Source organism: Aythya marila (assembly GCF_965140915.1).
Source record: "Aythya marila genome assembly, chromosome: 8".
NCBI lineage: Eukaryota > Metazoa > Chordata > Aves > Anseriformes > Anatidae > Aythya > Aythya marila.
Genome location: NC_139049.1, coordinates 12,351,312 through 12,369,510, shown reverse-complemented (window position 1 = coordinate 12,369,510; position 18,199 = coordinate 12,351,312). Strand labels below are relative to the sequence as shown.

Genomic DNA, 18,199 nt, shown 5'->3' with positions numbered 1-18,199 from the left:
GTTAATTGTCATCTGACAGTTTCCAAATGTATCTGTGGGGAATGCTGACAGAGGGTGGAATGGCACAAAAGGTAGGAAAATTGTGAAGGGGAAGTGTGTAAGCATGCTCTCTCACATAAAGACAGCTGTGTGCTGTTTTATAGAGATTCATCTATAGGAAAAGTCATATTTTTAATAATGAATATTACTTGCCTGAGCAAATAGGAAGACAGACGGAACCGGCTAGAAGCAGGCATCATGACGCATAGGTGGGCGAGAAACCAGCTTTTCCCTTCCCACACACGCTATGTCCTGGCAGTGTCTCTGTCTCAGTGCATCCCGTTCCCTACTGATGCACTGTCGGGCCCCTGTAGCACTGCGGCAACACACCGTGTTCTCTGCCACTGGAACTGAGGGACCAGGGTAAATAGGAGACTATTGGCATTTTCAGACCTCCTGAAGTGGCAGGCTCAGAGGGGTTATTGGTAAACCACTCTTCAGGCTCGCATCACTCTCCAATTTTGCGTCTTCGGCATAGGGCTTTAGTGAATTGTTACCACAAACAACATATCATTCATCCATGTCTGCTGGCTATCAGAAAAGAATGACAAGAAAGAGGCAGAAAAACAAGTGCAAATGAGATAGAAAAGCCAAAACAATCTCTGGAGTAAATAAAATGATTTTTATAGGAACTCTGCGTGAATGTGATGGGAAGACCGATACTTACGGGTTGCCTTCCTTGGGTTGTTTCTAGTCGAGAATATAATTGGATCTATAGAAATACAGTCTGCCTCTTTGCTCTTTAAGAGTACTGCTAAATGGAACAGAAGACAATGCAGCCAGCCTAAGTGAAGGTCAAAGCTTGATGAGATCTCACGGCTGCCCAGCCTCATCTTTTATGCAGTCAGCAAGATTGTTGCTTCTCCAGAGCGCTGCTCTGCTACCGTCATGCTGCCAGGTTAGGACAAGTCTGATCTTTTCTGGCCATGTGACTCGATGGCCTGCAAGTACATATTTTTAATTCTGCGACAGCGCCAATGCGGAGATGGAGCTGTTGATTCACATTAATGTGAGGCATCACGGCATCCTTCATGAAAAAAACTGCTCAGAGCTGTCCTCCCTGTTGTAAGATTAACGTTTTTCCTTCTACTTCCCACTCCATCTTTTCTCACAATAGCACATCTGTTTAAATCTGCTTCAATCTTTTTCATCTGCTGTTACGATGGTTTAGGTTTGTTGGTTATTGCTCCATGGGTTTTGTGTCTTAAGGAAAAATTGGTTGTCTCCAGGATGCTCACCCAGCTCTCATCTGCGTTCTTATTCTGGCAGAAAGGCCGTTCATAGGCTTGGTAACCTTCACAACATCTTTCTGCCAAACCAGATTTGTTCATCATGTCAAACTGTTCAGAGCTGGGTCAAATGGTGGGTAAATCCAGTCTGCGACACCGGCTGGTGGACCTCAGCTGCAGGAACATTCTTCTAATTTTTGTTATAAACTTGACTTTATCTAATTCACTTGCAATTAGTGTAGGGGAGCTATGACCGTATATAGCTTTAAACACCTGGTCATGTTCCAGTCTGTCCTTGGTTCAGTGGTACTTCAGTGTGTACCAACTCTTCACCTCTAAATCACAACTTAGTCAAGTTATGTGCAGTTTAATTAATACTTTCACTGCAAATCAGTCATTCTCAACCTTTTATCACTTTTCTTGCTTTTTCTTTCCTTTTCTTTTTTTTTTTTTTTTTTTTTTTACATTCCCTTCAATTGACTCACGTAGTTCTTGCACTGAAGTTCACAGGAATGTGTGTTATCGGTTTCTAATTGCTCACAACCCTTTGTGTTATTTCTCTGTCCTTGCTGGCCCTTGCTTCACCTCCTAATTTAATATAGCTCAGTGTAATTAATGTGCTGTTTAACTTTTCTTCCAGATCATTAAAAAAGATGTTAAACAGAAGCAGTCATGCCTCTATCCCCATCGCATCCCATTGGATTGTTTCTCCTACCTTGACACCTTATCATTTGTCATAATTACTCTTTTTAGATATTCCTGCAGCCAGTTCTCAGGTTTGTGCTACTAGCTTTGTCAAAGCTCAGTTCCATTAATTTTTCTAATTAGTATGTACACTGTGTTATCAGAAGGTTTTCTGAAGTGTTGGGCTGCTTACTGGCAGTGTGCCAGGGCACTAAAGAGCCCGGGTCACAGAAATTATTGCCTCCTTCCCGACGTAAGGGAAGGACGAAAATGCAGCCGCCTGCATCCTGCTGGGGCGAGCTGAAGGCCACCGCTTGCTCTCCACGTGCTTCACCTGCCGCAGCCCATTTGTTGATAAATGGTGGTGTTTGATTAAACACGTTGATAGATGACTTCTTTCTCATAATATTTATTGTTTATCACCATTGTTTTGGACAGACTTCTGACCTTTATTCCCCAATTCGAGGCTATGGGCTTTCAAATGTGATCTTTCCTTATGCTAGTGCCTTATGCAAACAGCTCCCAGGTTCTTCTCCCCGTCGTGACCATGTTAAATGCCTTGCTGAATTGCGATCTGAAAGGCTGTTGTAGCTCTTTCCAGCTATCCGGTAGCTCTTGTTTCCTCATGAATTTTTCAGCATGATACCCAGTGACTTGGAAATTTGATTCCTTTAGTACTTTTGACTGCATATCATGCAGAGTGTAGGCAATCTTCAGATACATGTTATTAAAAGATATATTATCAATGTATCCCCGTTGTATCATTTCCATTCCTCTGGTTTTCTTAAACATGTTCGTTCTACCCTGCGTCCCTTCTGTGGCAGTAGATAGTTTTCATTGGAAAGTCAAAATTGTAATCTGGCCAAATCTGCAGTGCTGTCCCACCAGGGGAAAAATATCTTCCTGATCCTTGCTGTTGATCAGCTTGTGTCCTGAAGCATGATAATTGCTCACTCTTGTTATTTTTAAACCTGACTAATGCAGCTACATATGTTGTTCTTCCTTATATAAACACGTAATCCTTTTTTAATCTCGCTGAAAAATTTGTCTGTATAATATCTTGTGGAAGAGAATTCTACCAGATGATTTATAGATAGCATTAGAAAAGGTCTCCTGACAATCATTTAAATTTGCTGCCTCTCATGTGAAATTGCCCCTTGGTTTTGTTATGTAACAAGGTGCATGCTGGGCTTAGTTAATTCCCATTCTATTTGTTTTATACATCTCTAATCCTTTCTTGCTTTTATTTCTAAAATAAATAATCGGTCTTTTAAAATATATCTTTTGGAAATCCCCCTCTTGCCTGCCTTTAATCAGTTTTTACTTCTGGAGTTTAGTTTTTTTCTGGTTTTGCTGCTGAGATGAGAAGATCAGAAAAGAATGGTGCATTAATGTGAAAGCAATGCTGGATTTCCATAATACCACTTCCCTCTGATTGTGCTTTATCCTTTGTTTGTACATTGGGGATGTTCCTTATTGTCCTCTGCCTGGGCAGAAAACACCTCTTCAGTCACATAGTGCCAGGCTTTTGGGATGAGTTGATGGTGGAATTTTAGACCATCTCAAGTCACCGTCTTGTCCTTTATATCTCCACAGAGGAGGATATATAGTGGTTTTCATCTGCTTTTCTACTGCATGAGTGGCTCAGAGCCTTTTCAAAGGTAGTCATTGCTAATATTTTAGTAATGAGCGTTACTGGGCTCATAAGCAAACTGTTCCACATCCTTGCTACTTACAGTGTCGGTTTTTTTTGTTTGTTTTTTATTTTGTTCTACAGGGGATAGTAAACTTCACTGTGTTTGCTCCTCATTCTTGGAATATCCTGCTAGTCATATCATTCCATTTAATGATCTGGCCATCTCCCCCCGCTTGCCATAGCTTTACAAAATTACTGGCACCTCAGAGAATTTTCACTTGGCTCCAGTTTCTTTTCTTGGTAGCTGCTTTTGAGCAACTTAAGAAATGAGGTGCTTCATGTACTTCTAATGAGCAGCAGTTGGGAGGCAGTTCTGTCATCATCCGTAGTCATCTGAGTGTTATCTTTGTAACCCATCCAGTCCTTCCCCTCCGAGAGGACGAGTTTCTTTGCTCTGTAAATGAAGTTGCCCACCTGCTGTGATTAATAATGCATTAGTGCTCCTCATCGAGAATCATAAATGTTCAAGACGTGTTGCAAACCTGCAAAAAGCAACGTGTTTGCCTCCAGAAGCGCACAAGATAGGTAACAGTGCTGCAAACCACGGCACAGCACATGAAATGAACCTTTATTGTCACCCATTTCACTCCGGTTTGCTTTGAAACTTCCGCTAACAACGTTACATGCTATTGATTGATAATTCATATTGTAGTTACGTATATTTTTATTGGTTCGGGGGTGAATTAACCTTTGACTTCTGAAACAACAAAGAGAACCATTATTTATTATGCATGGGCTGTTCTCTCCAAAGTGAAGAGTCAGTATGTCTTCTGGGAGCAGCAGTCGAAGAGTTGAGCAGTCTGTAGTTGGGCTGTCTTTGAATTTGTGGAAGAGTTCGTGTGGTGCTGTGCTGACATTAAGGACAGACGGACAGTTTTCAGCTTTGGCACAGATTTCCCAAAGGCAAAGCAGCCCTTAACAGTAACCAGCCCCGAGTTTAATATACGTAGGGGTCAGGGTTTACATGTTTTGCCTACACAGCTCTGTATGGTAGATAAATAAAAATAAAGGTTAAAAATCCGGGTTCCACGCTTCTCCTGTGGCCATTTTCGTCTGACTGTGAGTGAGATGGGTTGCTTCACTTCCACTGAGAATTCAATTCATCTCATTTGGAATTGGGTTATTTTTAGATGTTGTATCATTGAGATTTCTAAGCCTTGGGTTTGATGCTTTTGGCTGAGATGATGAGTGCACTCTGAACCTCCTCCACGTGCCTCATTGAGCATGTGGCATTGTTCCTGCTTTCCCTCTGTCTCTCTTTTCCCCTAAACCCATGGTGCTGAGAGGGATTTGTACTGAGATGTATCCTGTTTGATGTGGACCATCCAGTCTGTCTCGGGAGGGATTAAGGCATGGTTCTCCTACAGTTGCTCTCTCCCTGGACTCCCTTCAAAATACATTTACATGGGACTGGTCTTTCCCAATTACATGGCAGATAATTTATCCTACCACATATTTTGTATTTTTTTACTGAGATAATCTCATCATTTCTGGCAGTTTCGGTAATAAGCTCACATGTTTCTTGTCAGTGGGTGCTTTTTTAAGGAGTAAAATTCCAGCTGTTTATAAAAGTGTTTCATGATTTTTCTTAAACCTTGGATACATCATCACTGCATTTAGGCATAAGAACCAAACAGCAGTGTATTTTGCGTTAAAATAAGTATTCAAAAGAAATATCTAGACAATAAGATAAGAAGTAAAGCCTTTTAGTGTCTTTAAGAGTACAAGCTACAGTTAGTAGCATTGGCAGAGTTTTCTTCTATTTAGTAGGAAAAGGAATTTTTTTTTTTTCAGTTAGACGGTTTGTTGCAGACTGAAGTTTATTTTTCAACTCTGCATACGTTTTATATCTGCAATCTCCATTTAAAAGGATTTTTGTTGGCAAACAGAAGTCCGAAAGCTCGGCTCAGTTCTGGCACATGTGAATTTCTTGTTCTGCTCCCAGGTTGTCCATCTGGAAGCGCTAGCCCTGCATGAGCTGCCAGCAAGGTGTGGAGCAAATATTACAAATGTTTTCAGGTGTTTTGAGGATCACCAGCAAGCACAGTCTTTGTTTGAATATTTTTTATTATTAAGTGTGTTCTCTGTTCTTTTTTGTTATAGTCAGTCCTGCATAGCCTCATTCAATCAAAGATAAGGAACGATCTGTGAAGGAATAGATGAAGTGCAATTAACCCAAGAGTATGTTTCACTGATGTTTAAGCAATGCCAATTTAAAATTGTGTATGTGCACAGAAATGACTTCACAGTCCCTCTCTGAGTGGGTTTTGGATTGATTCAATAGAAATACTTTTTCACCCTTGCTGAATTGGGTCAGCTTTGTCTTATTTGTCCTTAAGGGGAGAAAAACATTTCATTTCGCGTTTGCAATCTGAGTAGCCTGAGAGGTACTGGAATGAAGCCAGGGTCCACCAGATCTGAATCCCTGTAGTTGGGTTTGTTACCTTTTGTGCTGAGAGGTCAGAATACACGAAAGTGCCTTTGAAAGTGCTTTACATCCTCTACTTGAATTCCAGCAGTGGCCCCAAGAGAAGCCCAAGAGCATCTATTGATTACAGGGTTTTTTTCAAAGGCATTTTTTCAATACCAGGACCAAGAAAAGTGTGGGAACATGGGCAGAGTTTGAGTGGCATACACAGCTAAAAACACGTCTTCCTTTTCGACAGTACCTTTTCCCCCAGCACACTATGTAGATAGGTTTTGGGAGGTACTGTCTTGGTATAGGGTCATTTCTTTTGCACTTTATTTTGTTTCAGTAGAAAATAGCGGCTTTCATCTCGGAGGAGCCTGCTGGGAAGCCTCAGAAACTGAAGGGCAGCCTTAAATGTAGCACTACCTTCAGATGCATAAATCAGATTCCTTCTTCCTTTGCCCCACACGGCACCATCCCAGAGGCTGCAGGGCACCCTGATCTCTCTGTGCTGCCCACAGACAGGCACTTTGTGGGCTCTGATGTGAGCCAGCAGGTTGTTTCCTACACAAGTATTTGGGAGAGGGTGATCTGCATGTGCTGGAAAGATCCAGAAAAAAAGCAGAATTGGGAAATTGGTTTGGAGATGCTTATAGATGAACCGGACCAAATGCTGGTTTTGATGTCTGGAAGTGATTTTGTCCTCCAACAATTAACCTGGCATCCCTTAATGAGAAGAAGGTAATAGCCCTTTCCTTTGAATACAGTAGATAAATCTAATTTTCTTCCTCAAGAGGTGAAAGACGTGAGATTTTTCAGGCTAAAAGATTACAGATAATGTCTTGTTTTGCTGGGATGGCCTAATTCTTAGGAGTCTGTAAAACAAACAGGTTGGATGCTTCCATCTGGTTGAGTCACCTGGAGCCAATAAAAAACCTCTTGCTTTGTCGGCGTTCTGTGTAGGAGAGAACAGAAGACCTTGTTGTCTCCGATTTGCTGACTTCTGTGTTACAGGAGGCAGCTGTGGGCAACATCTGTCACCTGCCCCAAAGGCAGCTTGAGGGGCTTGCTTTGCAAACCTCTTGAAAGTCGCTGTGCTTGACTTCTGTCCTAGCAGAGCACGGATGGTGGGACAGAGGGCCAGCCCCAGCTGGCTATCGCTGTCACTACACCTGTCCCAAAGCAGGGCTCTAGATCTGCCTGTTCAGTCCACACCAAAGAAAATTCATTTTGAGCAACTTGTACCAACCAGCCTGTAATACTCTTAACAAACGTGGTTTCGCTCACGTGCATTTGGGAAACATCCTGACGGCAGTGCTCTGTGCAGCTGTTCCGTGAAGGAGCAAAGAGATTCAGCCAGTAAAACGTTGCTTAATCCTATGGATTAAGAACCTTTATATTTGCTTTGATCATACCAAAGAATGTATGTGCATGCATGCCTGCAAGCTCCGGAAATATTTTGACACCGTTTGGTTTTGCATATTGCATAAAGTAATTTAAAGGGCTGGAGGAGAAAATCAGCCGTGCAGGTGTTGAAACACTTCTGTGAGCTCCCCACCCGTACAGATGCACGCGCCGTTGTGTATCAGTAGTGAGCTGCACTCGTATCGCTCTGGTGGTCAAACAGCTGTCGTTCCTGCTGATGTCTGCAGGAAGATGACTGCAAGGAGAGGCTGAGCTCTGGTTTATCTGGGAAAGAAGAGGCTGAAGGGTGACAGAAGGCTGCCTACTGCCACGTAAAGGGGAGTTAAAAGGTGATGGAGCCAAACTTTTCTCCATCGAGATGCTCTGCAGAGGCAGCAGCTGCAAATTGCTGCTCAGGAAGTTTGGTTGAACACCCACAACGCTTTCACTGGAAAGTCATGCGGCACTGGATTGAGTTGCCTAGAGGAGTGGAGAAATCTCTGTCTCCAGAGGTTTTCAAGGTTTAGCTGGACAAAGTCAAAGCGAAGCTGACTTGGTGTTGGCATGGCACCCCCATTGAGCAGGAGGACTGTGTGATCCCCAGAGGTTCCCTGCAGCTCTCGTGTCTTTGGTCTGCAATTGTCCAGTGAACTACCATAGTTCAGAAGAGAGATTAGTTGAAGATTTGGAATTTTTAGAGCATAGGTAAATTTTTGAGTTAATCTTTGCTTTAAATCAGTTTCAGGACTAGTATCTGAAGTCACTGGTGTGTGAAATCTTTTGAGAGTTTCAGTTTTGGCTAGAAAGGCTATTGAAATTACTCATTTTTGTAAGACTGACCTGCTGTATTTAAGTGCAAAAGGAGAACCTAGGTGCAACTGTGGGTGCATAAAAAAAGACATCTTCAAGTCTGAATCTGACCAAGAATTGGAAACATGGCATGTAAAGGGAAGGTGGGACCTAATACCGATATCTAAGATCATCCTTATTAAATGACGGGTTTTCTTACCATTTGTATAGTAGTTGTTATTCAGTGAAGTGCACCTGTAACATGAGAAGTGCTAATTACTGCAATATGAGGCTGTCATGAACTGGAACTATTTAGTATTGCCTTCGTGCCTAGAGGAATCCCAATACAGCACATTCCTCATAATTGCAGTCAGCAGGAATTATTGCTGAGTTTGGACTCAGTGGCGGTGCATTGATTGATTTATTACTGGCATCAGTTTCCCCATTTCACTTCTGTGATTTCTCATTTTAGGGCTTCTTCAGTAAACGTCTGAAAGGGTCCATCAAGAGGACAAAGAGTCAGTCCAAGCTGGACAGGAACACAAGTTTCCGTCTCCCATCTCTCCGCAATGCTGATGACAGGTAAGGTTTGGTGTATCTCCCAAAGCAATCTCTACTTATCTAGAGGCACTTCACAAAATCTGCATGCATATGTGCTCACAGAATAAGAGTAAGGAAGGAATTTTGTTGTTAAACTGGCAGATGGATGGGTTTTGGCTGACTGTATCTTATAAGTTGTTTTTCCTTCTATACGATGCATCGCTGGCACGCCACTGAAAATTTCTGCTGTTCTTAACAGCTGATAAAAAGTTCTGGTTAGGCATCTGGACTCAAATGCCTTCTTTTGCATCTGTTTCACATAAAGTACAGACATTAAATTTCATGATACAAAGCCACTGGCTTGATCAGCTTTTACAAGAACTTGCCTTAATGAATGCAATACTTATCTGCAGATCAGTGCAGTGGCTGATATGAGATTGTGCTGGTGCAAGCAGATCAGTTCAGCTAGCACTGGCAAAGCCCAAAGGTTTGTGGTGCAGTTAAAAGTCCTTGTCTGTAGATCATATAGTGCTGCAGTGCAGAGTCCTACAAGGAACAGATGGTCTGATTTTCAGAAAACTGGAAAACTTGGTGACTTCTGTCCATCTTAGTGCTCCATTTGGTGTAGTCTTACTTGTTTTGCTTTCACCTAGTGATTCAGGCTTGAGTGGATTGTATGTGAGGCAAACAAGAGCTTATATGCTTTTTTTTTTTTTTCTATTTGGAAAGTGTCTTGATTGTCTTCATTAAACATTGCTGTGTGTTACATTCCACAGCAGCCCAGCAGGAGAACTAGATTGAGTGGAAAATAAGTTGCCCTGTACTTAAGGCCATGACAGGCTTCTCTGATTTTACATTGTTTAGTGCATTTTCCCTTCTCTTTAGCTGAGTTGAATTCATTAGCTGCATCTGTCATGCTGTGCTGCTTCAATCAGTGGTGCCATCTTCTCCATCTGAAAGTCAGCACCATAAAATCATGGAGATAGCAAGGCTTCGGATGTAAGAGGTCTTGTTAACTTCTGGAGTTACAGAAAAGACTGCTGCTTACCGAATGTGACTAATGGTGTGGACGTTGTTGCTCTTTAGTCATGGTAGTGTCCACCCGGTCTGTTTAGAGTCAAGTCTGTGGTGGTGGTGTGATTTTTTTGTTTTGTTTTTGTTTGTTTTAATTAAATGCCTATTTTCAGGGAGATGGAACTTTGCTTTAAAAAGAAGCTCAGTGAGCATGTGAAAAAATGCCACCATATAATAATGCACCTGTTATTTGTACTGTTGTTTGTAACCAGCTTTGCTTGAATTTTTGTAATGCAGAAGTACCTTTGCAATAAGTAATGTGTTTGTCTTTTCCTGACTTGGTACTCATGCTAAACCCGGACGGATGACACTTCCATTGGAGTGTCAGGGAAATGCTATTTTTTTGGGATAGCCAATATATTTAGCTATAATTAATCCTTACAACTTTGGTTTAAGACGTTATACACAGCAAAGCCACCTTCTCTCTGCCCATACCTGTATGGGCATGAATTGTCAGCTAGACCCAAATGGCTTGTGGGTTTTCTCTGACTGTTCAGAGAGCATAAAATGCACTACATGTGGAGGTGACTTTAGGCATCGCTGGTTCTGTAACCCTTCTCTGGACTCCTAGGCATGGACTTAAGGAGGATCCATGAGAACTGAGAAGTTCCAGTGGCAGAGTCCATGCAGAGATTTGGGGGACAGAGCCCAGGACAACCAGTGACCTGCGGGGTGTTGGACAGGGACGAGGCGATGGCTGCGCTTTCTGTCCTGCCACAGTTCTCCTCTGGCCTCCTACGCTAGCCTTATAGCAGTGTCTCTTGCAGCTGTAGTCCCAGAGATGGCTGTTTGGGTGTTTTGTGACTTGATAGCAGCACTTGCTGCTAATGGACCTGATCTTTTTTGCTAACAAGTCCAGACGAGCCTCCGCCTTTCAGAGCTACATGTGCTGAAGTGAACAGAGGGCACAGCGTGGAGGCAAGGGAGATCATCTGAGAGCAGCCAAGCTATGTAGAAAGCAAGCCAAGATGAAGTTTATTTGGAGCTCATCTTTGCACACATGGCTGTAGCTGCTCTGAAGCATGAGCCTCACCTCTAGCTTCATCGATGTTTGTGAAGCGTCGTGCTGCAGGTACAGTTCGTGAGTTGCTGATAAGTTATTCTAGGAAAGAAAGCATAACAGCACTACTCAACCTTGTAGCTACCTTTTGTTGAAAAGATTGAAGGCTTTATAGAGTTCTGTTTGCATTTGTGATCTAATCGGCGCGCCAATTGAACGTAGCGACTTGGAAGATACGGTTATAGCTATTACTTTCCTAAGGGTATTTCTAATTTTATGAATAAAGCCTTAAAGGAAGCTCATTTCCACTGTAAAGTTAAACTTGCCAGTAATTTCTCCCTTCCTTCCCATATGTTTCACTGTGTTACCTAAGGGTGCCTGAAAAATGCACTTGGTGCCTAGACTAATAGGAAACACAGCTCAAGACCTACGTGGGAATGAAGCACTTGAGATAAGGAACAGATGAGTGTATTGGGAGGAGATGGGCTGGAGGGAAGAGAGAGGCTAAAAAAAAAATATTCTTGTTCAGAATTACGCTGTTATTTGGGATTTTTCCAATGGAGCAAGTCAGCTACAACTGTTTGTGCGTGAAAGAAGGTAACGTACAGCAGCTGAGTGGGAATTGACATTTTCTCACCTTCTGCTCTCTCAGCTTTCTGTATGAGTTTGCTCTGTTGCAGGAAAAACTTTCCTGGCCTCTGCTTCAGTGAGTCAGCCCTTTCCCATTTTAAGCAGGTGGTGCTGGGTGATGTCATGGTGCTGTACTGGTTTTCAGGGCCGGATTGACCGATAGCATCTACCTTTTCGTGCTCTGACAAATACAGAGCCCTAGCTTCAAAGAAAGCACCATGTAGCTTTATAAATTAAAACCCTTAAAGGTTAGAAGGAAAGAAATGGAGGCTACTGTCGTGTTTGTTTCTCTCGTGCTTTTGTGGTGTTCGGGTCCTATTAAGAAACAGGAGATGTCCATAGATAAAAAACCTATAAAATTCTGGAATAAGGAAGATTGGTTATCCTGGTTTGGGATACTGTCACACTGCGTGGTGACAGAGGAGGGATGCTGTCTGTTGGGAGTTGATTTAAAATAGAAAGGATTCAGGAATGTTGTCAGAAGGGAGTGCTGGAGATTGTTGCAGATTTTTTTGTAATCAGATTTTCTGTTTCATCAGGAAGAACCACAGGCAGCCTACTTTGTTTTTCTGGGTTTTAAACTTTGCTTCAGTGTGACTGAGTGGATGGGGAGGAGAGAAAACTGTGGTCCCCCTGCAGAAATGATCCCACTGTGGTCAGTATCCAGGTGTCCTGCACGAATCCACAGCCTCTGCAGTTCACACCACCTTTATCACTCCAGATTCTGTCACTTGTACTTGAAAACTTGTGGTTTGTCTTCACAAGACACCAACATGGGAATACTTAAACTGTGCTTGGTTGTGACCCAAGCCAGATTTGAACGAAGCTCTTCAGATCTGTGGCCAGTACGGTATGTCATTGGGTTATCAGCGGTGCTGACTGTGAGGCTCTGTGTTACCAAATCACCTTCCACAGCTTTCCTAGCCGGATTCCCACTGCATTCTTTGAGCTCTCCAACCCACACATTTCTTTCTTAACATTTTCTCAGTCACATATAGAAAGTAAAACAATAAAAATAAATATTAAAAAAATATATAAGGAGAGACCAAATGAATCTTTTCATTTGGGGGCCAGGAATTTAAGAGTATTTCTAAGTGGTCCAACAAATCTCACCTTGGTTCTGTGTATGGAGAGGGAGCAAAGATTGTTGAGACTGGCTGTATACGGTCTCAGCGACTGCAGCAAAGCTCTGCAGACAGCTGGGAGGGTTTTGCCCTGTTGGGATTTACTGCCACGTGGGAGCCCTCCTGATTTACTAAAAGTCATTTTATGGCATTATCAGACAGTCGTGGTCGAGCACAGGATCCCTTCTGTGCTTGCTCAGGATGGGCTCCGGCAGGTCGCAGGGAAGCAGGTAGCCATGGCTCTGGGCTTCATGGTGAAGCGCTATCGCTGCTCCAACGACAGCTTTTTCTACTTTCGGTAAGTGCCCGCGCCTCCCTCCTTGCTTCTTTGCAGTGTGAAAATAGCACCCGTCGTAGAAATGGTAGAACTAGATCTTGCTGTGTTTTCCTATTTATTCATTGTAATTTAATCCCAGTTTTCAAAAAAGGTGGGTAATTTTTATCCTGCTTGAGACTTGAGGATAAAAATCTGTATTATGCAATGCATTGTCAAGGCTTGACTCAGTCAGAGCTTGCATTCATTCAGCATATCTGTGTCTATCTGCACACTGGAGTATGGAGAGAAGGGAGGAGTGGTTTGTTTCCAGAGAGATGTCTTGCTCCTGTTTTGGTGGAGGTGAACATATTTCTTTCAGCCACTTTTCTCAGTCCTCATGCAGCTGTTTGTTTTCCAGTGAAAACTGAACAAGATCTCAACATAAAGCCTATTGTTGCAAGCCTCTGCCTTGGCCCCACTGTAGGCTGCAGTGACCCCCTTTTAAAAATGTGCTCCTTACTGGCCAGTGCTTTTCTGCACGCTGCGGGCTCCTCCACACAGCACCCACCTGTATATCACTTAGCAGTGACATGAAACTTAGCAGGTTAAGCATCTCGGCTCCAGCAAAACAAAAGAATTTCACACATTAACAGCAAAGACTTCTGGTTACAGGAGGGCTGGGAGCACATTACCCCTGCGAAATTCACAGTGGGTGCAGCCGCGTTGCCAGAGGTGCCCGCTGGACACGTGGTGCTGTGGAGGGAGGCAGGGGAGGTTCAAGCAGCGAGGCTTTGCGTAGGGCCTTGTGAAGGCAGATCAGAAACTCAAAAGAAGGCAAAAGAGATGTGCTTGGAAAAAGCTCCGAGTTCGACTGCAGCCGGGTGGAACTTGCATCTAAACAAACAACCCTAAATTTCCGATTTAAAAACAAACAAACAAACAAACAAACAACAACAACAAAAAGCCAATAATAATAAAACTGGTTAGACTTGTCAAATTGTTGACCAAGTAATAGGATGTTTCACTAATAGGCAGTTGGGACACGAGGCAGGGTGTGGTGTGTCTACAAAACGAACGCGTGCATGGGGCAGGAGGGCTGGTGCTGCGGCACTGCTGCTGCAGGCGATGCTGCCGACCTTGGGGTCCGGCCCAGCGGGGCTGGGGATCCGAATAGCAACGCTGGGCAGAAAGTTCACTGCGTTAGAGGCCAAGCTCTCTGCTGGGACTTTGCGAGTGGCTAAGTATTGAATTCAGCTTTCTGATCTCGGGGAGTGTCTCTAAACACACGGGTATTGTGCCGGAGCGGTTTGAATCATGCAGACGTCCGGTTTTGCGTAAGAGCGGTGGAGACGAGGCTTTAGCCGGGTGCTTGAGCTGAGCAAGTAACTCTTTTCAAGAATTCTTTGCCTTCACACCAATTTGTTGGTAAAGGAAACATAGTTTAGGGGATTCTGTTACTTGGTAGCTCATTTATATAAATATATATATGTATTTTAATGTTACCTTTTGGGTTGTTGATGTCCACAGGCTTGTTTTTGAAGCAATACACAACTCTCCCTGGTAAGCTCAGTAATTGCAAGTCCTATGTGCTTTTTTGGTTGGCTTTTAAATAGGTCAGAATCAGCATGAGAGCTTCATAACCAGAGAGCAATTAGGACTTTAACCCTTTATCCTACATGCCTTGTAGACAGTAAAACGTACCACAAGTCAGCTAACAGCCTGCCGTGCGCCTTGGGCTGCTGCTGGAAGCCAGAGGTTTCCAGGTCCGGCGTTCCCTCCTTGCAACCAAGCCCTTCCTGCAGCAGCAAATTACAGAATTACGGTGTGCGAGGAGAGGGGGTGGCTCGGGGCTGGGCTGTAGGGTGGTGGTGGTGGTGAAGAGACCTTTTACATATCGGCTGGATGCTGCCACCGGTCAGACCTCGGGGCATTGGCTTGGTTTAGGAGGAAGTTAGGCAGCCCTGAAGATCGCTACTCCAAAATATGTGAGAAGAGGTGAGAAGTTTAAAACGTTCCCTGACAGGCACCTCCTCCACCTGCTTTTCCTATTGGAAAGAAATTCTGGGAAGCAGCTATGTGAGAAATGTTCGGTGCTGCTTGTGACTGTTTGCTCTGAACTCCTACATCAGCTCCCTAACTCTTGGTTGCACACAGCAGTGGATAGAACCAGCAGCAGGAAAAGAGTTTGTTATCTGAGGTTAATTGTAATTTAAATGGGGATTTGGTTTGTTAATGGGGCTGTTTAACAGAAACAGATTTGTGCAAACAGCCCTTCCCCCGCCTTGTGCATGGCGATCTTCCTGTTTACAGTAATCTGCTTCTCTGGGATTACCTCTCTCTTAACAGGGGCTCTAAGCAGCACTCGCCTTGCCAGTAGCTTCCGACCCAGTACAGAAAAGCCCCTGTTAATCTTGTCCCTTTGCTAGACACTGGGAAATAAGTTAGCGACTTCGGCTTATTAACTCTGCCTCTGTGCAAAAGGGAAGGCAGCAAGCAATTTCTCTTCATTGTTACTTACAGCCTCGGAAAATGAGATGCGGCTTTAAAGAAGCAGAGAACTATTATTTCCATGTAATTATTGCCTTTATTGATCGGGATGCTGTTGATTTAGGCACAAGTCAATGACTTGCGTTGCAGATCTATCAATAGATGAAATATACACGATGGTGTTTACAAGTGCATCTCCTTCTGTTTGTAAATGCATGTGGTTGCACCTAACCAGTGACTTTCCAGCATTGCTGTGATGTTTGTGGAAGATAAAGTGGCGATTCTAAGCCACTTAATCAGTTTAATGAGCTATTTTAAATATGGTAACTTCAAGGAATTGCTTGCACAGATAGACATTCCTCTACCATGGATCCTGAGACAACAAAACTAACCTTCTCCAGCTCATCTGCAACAAAATGAAATATTCACAGCTCACAGGCTAACACAGCAGTGAAGCAGAGTAGATGCTGCTAGAAGGTTTGTCTTGCAAGGTGAGATTCAGAGGCACCAGGTGCAATTTGTCATGTACTCAGTACCTGTCTTGTCTTTGCCCCCACCCCATCCCTGAAGGCTGTTTTGATGCATTCTTGGAAGATGCCTCGCTCTCTCCCGCCGTCCTCCACCTTCTCGGCCTCAATAAACTCTTTATAGGAAGGGAAGAGGAGGGACTTGTTTCTTTCTGGAAAGGTGACCTCTGCATCAGCAGAGCAGGCTCCCTGTGCTTGCTGCCTCCCCCTAATCCCCTTCCAGGAGGCCGTGCCATGGCAACACGCACCAGGAGCCTCCTCGAGTGCCCCCGGGAGCCTCCTCGAGTCCCCCCAGGGCCTGGCAGGAGCACAGCAGACCAGCACAGAGATTGCTGCGCCCGTGCAGCTCCGACTTCTCTTCTGGCCCCAGCGTATCTGCTCGGTGCGATGCTCATCCGGAATTTGTAACCCAAGGCTTGAGGAAGAGCTCTGCTGGATTTGGTGCCCTCCTGGCAGGATTTAGTGCCTGAGATGTAGCCCAGAGCACGAAGTTTGAAAAGAAGGGCTCTGACATGTGGCACCGCTATGATTTGGGGATGCACTGCTAAGTGGCTGTACAGTTGTTTCATGTAGGTGTGCTTGATTTGTCTTGCTCCCAAGCGCAGCCTCTGCTGAACTGGGATTTGTAAAATCTCTTCTTTCTCCTTTATTTGGTCGTTTATTTTTTTTTCCTCCTCTTTGTGACTGCTCCACACTTTTCTTCTGTTACAAGGAGCTCCGGCTGGAGTTAGCTGCAGGCTCTCAGCCAGCTCCCCTGCATCATGCACCAAAGCACCCTGTTAGGGCTGGGATTGCTGAGAGTTTGGGATAGGGACAGAAGCCAAGTGACCTCAGCAGCGCTTTCTTGAGAGGAGAAATTAGAGAGGATTTTGCAGAGATGATATTAAAGTGGTGTATTGTGGTGTGTTTATTTTAGACTTGCTCTACCTTAACTGCAGCAAGTGCTCAATTATACATGGCTGAGGTTTTAGGTTTGCGTTGGTACAGCTGCTGCTGTAACCTGTTATAACAAAGCATGCACAGAGCAGCCAAAGCGTTCGTACCAGCGCTGCTGTTTTGCATTTGAAATCAGTCTCTTTGTAATATCCCTGTGATAAAAGGTTTTTGCTGCCTGCATTTAGGTCATTTAATATATTTAATGGGAACAAAGTTCTCCCTCAGTGTTTAATAAATCTTATCATACGTGAATCTACTTGGATACTTTGAGCGTTTCATTTTGCACAAAAGAGCATTCGGGTGAACTCTGCTTGTTGCTTTACACGAATCCTTCGTGATACGCAAGTTTTTGTTAAATGGTCTTAGAAGTACTGAACACACCTGCTCCGAATGTTTTTTTTCCTTTTTTTTTTTTTTCTTCCTCTTTTTCTGTAAGGTTGCTTAAGGGTATAAGGAATCTGATTCTGCTAAGGTTACAAAAACAGAGAATTTCTCTTGTAAGATGCACTCAGAAAGTACACCAAATGTACTTGCTTATTTTTCAAAAAACAAGGACACTGTTAGAGGTAGCTGTGCTTTCCACAACTCAGTGAATACATTTTTTTGAACATTTTCCTTTTCCTACTGTGCCTTGATACTGAGAGTCAAATAAAAGAGGAAAAAAAAAAAACAAAAACAACACTGTGAGGACAAAGACAGTTGAGAAAGCATCATTTCAGAGCATTGCTTTTCTCTGCATGATGTATAGACAATTGATGCCATTCTACATTCACATCTGTTCTTTGTGCTCAGCCACACTTGGTAGCTGAGCAGCCGTATTTATGGACATGCTTCCATAGATGACTGAACAGGCGTAGGGACCAGCACAAGCTTGAACATCTTACAAAACCGAGACCTGCCAGGTAAACAGCTCCTCTTCTGCTAATCTGGGACTCTCTGCTCCTCCTTCTTGTTGATTGTCTGCTTTGTCTGAATCCCAGCTAGAGGAAAGCTGTGTGTGCACATCATGATTGTCTTTAAAAGCAGAAATCCTAGTTGTGCCTAAAATATTCTATGACTTTATTGCAGGAAGAGATGCTCCAGGTGGCAGTGCGGGGGGAGAAGCACAGGTGAAGCTACAGTCACCGATAAATGAGCACATTTTGGAGCATTGCAGAGCTCCCTGCTGCAAATGAGCATTGCATTAAATGAAATTGGGAGGATGCACAAATTTTAGAGCATGCCTTGTGATGTTGCTGTTGGTATTGCAAAGCTGAGGGCTTTACAGGCCAGCTCACTGAAAAAGAACAGCAGTGTGTGTGGGAGGGGAAATGAAAAGAGAATGGGAGCATCTTGGGGAGGGAAAAAATGGAAACTGTTAAAAGTGGAAGAAGC

At 43.6% G+C, this 18,199-nt stretch overlaps 1 protein-coding gene across 9 annotated transcripts in view; it reads left to right on the top strand.

Moving 5' to 3' along the window:
- The window catches only part of RASAL2 (RAS protein activator like 2), a 175,159-nt gene that overhangs the window by 124,647 nt on the left and 32,313 nt on the right, over window positions 1-18,199 (top strand). For all 9 annotated transcript variants that reach the window (XM_082765618.1, XM_082765616.1, XM_082765617.1 and 6 more), the window contains one exon: window positions 8,724-8,833. In XM_082765618.1, coding sequence (XP_082621744.1) covers window positions 8,724-8,833 — 110 coding nt within the window. The remainder of the gene's footprint in view (window positions 1-8,723; window positions 8,834-18,199) is intronic.